The sequence below is a fragment of the Pyrus communis genome, chromosome 17, assembly GCF_963583255.1.
Source record: "Pyrus communis chromosome 17, drPyrComm1.1, whole genome shotgun sequence".
NCBI lineage: Eukaryota > Viridiplantae > Streptophyta > Magnoliopsida > Rosales > Rosaceae > Pyrus > Pyrus communis.
In genome coordinates this window covers 8,218,624-8,223,468 of record NC_084819.1, presented here as the reverse complement: position 1 = coordinate 8,223,468, position 4,845 = coordinate 8,218,624, and the positions used below count along the sequence as shown (strand labels likewise).

The window sequence follows — 4,845 nt, the reverse complement described above, 5'->3', positions numbered from 1 at the left end:
TGAGAATTCTCCTACATAAATTAGTTCGACGAAAAACAAAGAAACTGAGTCTTACAGCAGTTTTCAAACGAAGCGCTTTCCATAATTTGATGCTCTAATGCTACTAGTACTAGCTAAAACGAGTCTCAATAACCGAAGTTTTCATCAAAATTCATTAATTGTTGAAACTCGGAAAAAAGGGGGATGGATGGAGTGAAACAAATCAGATTCCGGAGATGGGAGAGCCCATAATGTGCCTCTAATGTACATGTTTGTCATGCAGTACAGATGCAGATGAATTATATAGTCTCGCCAGTCATTGGTATTCAACTAGTACATACAGTGGCTTTCCGTTCAACCTCTCACGTCCCTGCAACATCCAAACATGAAGTCACTGAAGTGATAATAGCGGCTCAAAACATAGCAATGCAAACTGAGGAAGGCCAAGAGCCAAATCAACTCACTTGTAAATCTGGCAATTCAATTAAGCACGCACATTCGACCACTTCTGCTCCAACGCGTTCTGAGATAAACATTTCATTTATTAAAACCAAACATACAGAATCAGCCCAAAGGTCTAGAGAGTCAACCAGAGATAACAAATGGATACGTTATACACAACTGGAACATCGATTGAAATACGAAAGTTAGAAGCAGATCAACAACGGATACACCAGTCATTCATCCAGTATAAACTGTCAACTGTTCCAATAACTTAACCAACACCTTGTTTATAATATCAAAGGACTGATTACCCAATAAATTCATTGCAGCACACAGTGTGCCCCCAGTGGCTATTAAATCATCTACCACCAGAGCACGCTCGCCAAGTTCTACTGCTCCAACATGCATCTCAAGACGGTCACTTCCATATTCCAGAGTGTATTCTTCAAAAATAACGTCACCTGCCACCACGGATAAGTTTTACAACAATCCTAATATTACCCACAACTTCATCTCAAGAGGAAAAAGAGATGCAATCTAGGCATATGTAACAAACTCTATAGTCCATCGAAGCAAAACTGCCTAGATAATCCTTGACCTTTTGACAACAAAAATTAATCAGAGGGACATAAGTGTTATACACATGGCATAATGGAAGACCGGCAAGGGCTAGACGGGAGAAAACAAAATAGATATATTTTAGTGCAAGAATTAGACAACAAAATCACAAAAGAAACACGGAACATCATTAACTATCAAGGATTCTGAGTTGCTCAAAATGCAGGCAGTTCCAAGCAGTGTCTTCAAAGGATCAACTGGAGAAATAAAAAACGTCCCTTTAAATGGGAGGTCTATAATATGCTAAGTGCTAACGAAGCAGACTATCTTGCACTTGGTCAGAAAATGTTAAGACGTATTGCACTTGATCTCAAAGTGATCAGAAAATATATCATTATGCGGTATCCGAACTTATGGAATGGAACAACTGTAATGCAGCGGCACTTTGAGCAAGATTGATAAAATGAAAAGAACCACAAACTACCAAACTCCGTTTAGTCTAAGAATACCCGGAACAAGGCATAACAAGATAAACTGAAATATTGCAGCACATCAACAAACTTTGATGTATTGACAAACTTATATACTGCTGATTATATGAACATACTCTACATATCGAACAAAAACATACAGTCAATTATACCAAGAGATGTACACAAAATATCTAAGAGGATAAAGTTACCAGGCAGCTTCTTTGGTTTTCTCAGGGGAACGAACTTTGCTCCTATTGCCAATGCTATCGGAGGACCAAAGATAAAACCTCGTGCCTCAATTCCTGGAATAAACAAAAAACGAAACATCATATTTCAGAACATCACACAGGTATGGCAAATTGTCATGCTAATACAAAACTCGAGACTTCAAAGAATACAACATTAATACTACTAACTTAGAAAAAGGCCCGAAAAACACAACTTCTATGTTGATAATAACTAGCTTTGATAACAGAGTAATAGATGTGCACCAGCACAAATAATTCAAAATGTACCGGAGAATGCAAGAAAGTTAAAACCCATTTGAAAGCATCTTTATTGTCAGTTTTTGAATTTCCAGCCATCTTCAGGTCCCCAACCCGTTTGACTGCATTTTGATTTCCAGGTTTTATGTTTCCAACAGGGCCAAGCATATTCAGGTTTTAAGTTTCTGCTAGAATGCAATGATCTGTCAATGGTCCAACCACACTTTTCATTGGCAAGTTTTCAAGTTTCCACAAGAATACAACGAACTCTAGAAAAATCCTTAACAAATTACAAGACTACTACCGATATGGGATCATCGAGGCTTTGGTTTCAATGGTAATTGACGGAAACATAAACCTACGGAATACTGGTTCTTCTAGTAGCAAAATCAAGCACAAACAATTGTTCAACAAGGTAACATCAATTCATATGATAATAAAGAAGGCATGCTAATCCTTATCATTTCAATAAGAAACTCCACTTCTTGTCCACGACAGGGTGTAATTTTGAGGAAGATTCCAAAAGCGAAATGATAACCACTCTTTTTCTCCTACACACTCCTCTTTATTTCTGGCCGTCAGATTGTATATATCAAACAGAAACAATGGGCGAGATTAAACATTATAGCGTAGAAGGAGAAAAAGAGTTTGTGATTACCATTTCCGATTGAACAATAGGTAAAAAGGCTTTCTCTAGCACAACAAGACAGCATAAGTCCACATAAGCGCACAAATAGAGAAATCCTACCGTACATAAATCATGACAAAACATACATAAATAAACCAAATCATTTGGGAGATGAATATAATAACTGAGAATCAAGGCCCATCAATAATGAGATGACATTAGATTTTCAACTCTGTAGGACCTATAGTAATATATTAGCTATGAATGTAATCAAGTCAATCGCGATTAGATTCCTCGAGACATCAATGCGACTTTACAACTCCATATACGCAAAGTGCATTTTTCTTCATAAACTTCCACAACGTAATATTTTCCAATATATGTAGGGCCAAGCAAAAGGATCTCCAATCTATTAAGGGAACCCTCAAAGGTTCCCTTATCAATCTTTGAAGGGCCAAAAGAAAATCTATCTACAAAAAACACGCCAACACATCATGATAATAAACTCCAGCAATGCACGGCGCAAATTAGTATATATGGCTGAAATAGTCAGAATAGTACAATGCATCAAATGCAGCCTCAAGGAAATAAACAAAGGGAACATGAAAGGAGAATCAATTAGGGTCATCCAACAGTGACGTTGGGCAAATGAAGCCAAAAAATTCGGCCCAATTGAGATGGGGGTCCACTTTTAACAAGGTGGGCAGCATCACCAACCACCATCCCCGCAAATTGGACCCAACCATATGCCCCAGAGGGAGAGGGGGGGGGGGGGGAGAGAGAGAGAGAGAGAGAGAGCAAATGTGAAGAAATTTAAAAAGAAAACTATCATCAGTGTAGAGAAGTTGGAGAACCATCATCAGTGGCATAACCCACTAACAAGGCTAAGGTCAAACAAAACATTCTCCCAAAACCCATTGTGACTTCCATTTCCATGCTCCTATTTTTACTTCTTTCTTACACACTTCGCTTAATTTTTTGCGGTCAGAACGAATGAATTGAGAAAAATTATGTGTGACAAGTAAAACTAGCCCATAATGTCTGAAGCATTCTAAAGGGCAAAGAGAAACTAAGCAATATTAGAGTAGAGAGAGTTTCTACTTTCTACATCACTCACACCTACTTTTCTTCAAACGATGGACCCCACCACCTTCAAGTTAATCACTGTTATCAAAAGTTCTTTGAAAAGCTTTAGGCCTTTGGTTGTTTATACGTTTATTTTTTTTACAAGCGTTATTGCTGCTCTAAATAATAGTAAGAGAAAGGGTAGGATTTAAACTCACGACGCAGTGTGTTGAAGAGAAATGCACTATCCGAATCAGCAATCCACAATTTGCGTTTATAAGTTCTTAAAGAGAAAGAAAATTACTATTAATAAAAAAACTGGTCTTTATGTTTTTTACCTGCAACCACTGAAATGTTTTTGCCTTTGTATCTCTCAACGAACAAATCGATTGTGTCCTTAAAGGCTTTTGGGTCAAGTAATAAAGTTGTGATATCTTGGAACATAATTCCTGCACAGCATATGCGAGTTCCAGTAAATCAACCAAACCAAACCCAAATTTTGTTTCAGCAGAACAGACCCAAGAAGAAGCAAAGTTAAACAACCCCTTTAATTATTTGGTAAGAACAATAGGTTGTAAGTGAAAGGAACCAAAAAAAAATGTAAATTTTCATTTTTCTATACAAAGTTCACCACTTTCTGCACTAAAAATTGAAACCCACTTCAGCTAATCAAAGTTTTAAACAAACACTCATAAATTTAAACAGCTCGATGAGCAAAAAAATTACAAAAAAAAAAAAAAAAGGTTTAAATAGGACGAAAAAATAGAGAGAAAAAAGAAGAACAAACCAGGTTTGGGGAAATTTGGGACGACACGAATCTTGGTTTTAATGCCATGGATGCGAGGATCTTCGTCTTTCAAAACCAACATTGTTGTGTATGCAGGAGACTCAGCAGAACTTGCTTTCTGTTTATGCAAGTTTCTTTCACAAAAACTCAGTCCCTTCTGAGACCCCTGCGAGATAGAGTGTACATCTTCGACAGAACAGAGTGAGAGAGAAGGGGCGCAAGGTACACAGAGATCAGAGAAAATTTTGTATTTATAGAGAGAGGGAGAGAGAGAGAGAGAGAGAGAGAGAAGCCAATGTGTGCAGCGTGTTTTCAGTTTTCACTTCTCGAGAGAGATGAGAAGGTAAAAGGTTAAAAAAAACAAAAATAATACAGAGGAATCACGAGGGCATTATTTACGCCCTTATCTCCTAAATAGGGCGCGCG

General features: G+C 37.5%; 1 protein-coding gene across 1 annotated transcript; it reads right to left on the bottom strand.

The window, feature by feature from the left end:
* LOC137723568 (adenine phosphoribosyltransferase 3) lies at positions 1 to 4,623 on the bottom strand. The gene is made up of 6 exons (XM_068462767.1): positions 4,420 to 4,623; positions 3,971 to 4,081; positions 1,664 to 1,756; positions 735 to 884; positions 444 to 502; positions 1 to 349 (listed from the first exon to the last, which is right to left on the bottom strand). The coding sequence occupies exons 1-6, from the start codon at positions 4,499 to 4,501 to the stop codon at positions 296 to 298; spliced, it is 549 nt and encodes a 182-aa protein (XP_068318868.1). The 5' UTR covers positions 4,502 to 4,623; the 3' UTR covers positions 1 to 295.
* Between the last annotated feature and the right edge of the window lie 222 nt (positions 4,624 to 4,845).

Excerpts from the sequence above, each read along its gene's own strand:
- LOC137723568 (XM_068462767.1), bottom strand. The coding sequence starts at position 4,501 with ATGTTGGTTTTGAAAGACGAAGATCCTCGCATCCATGGCATTAAAACC. Across the intron at positions 885-1,663 it reads AAAACCAAAGAAGCTGCCTG|GTGACGTTATTTTTGAAGAA; the intron begins GTAACTTTATCC and ends CCGTGGTGGCAG. Across the intron at positions 503-734 it reads TGCTGCAATGAATTTATTGG|AACGCGTTGGAGCAGAAGTG; the intron begins GTAATCAGTCCT and ends TGTTTATCTCAG.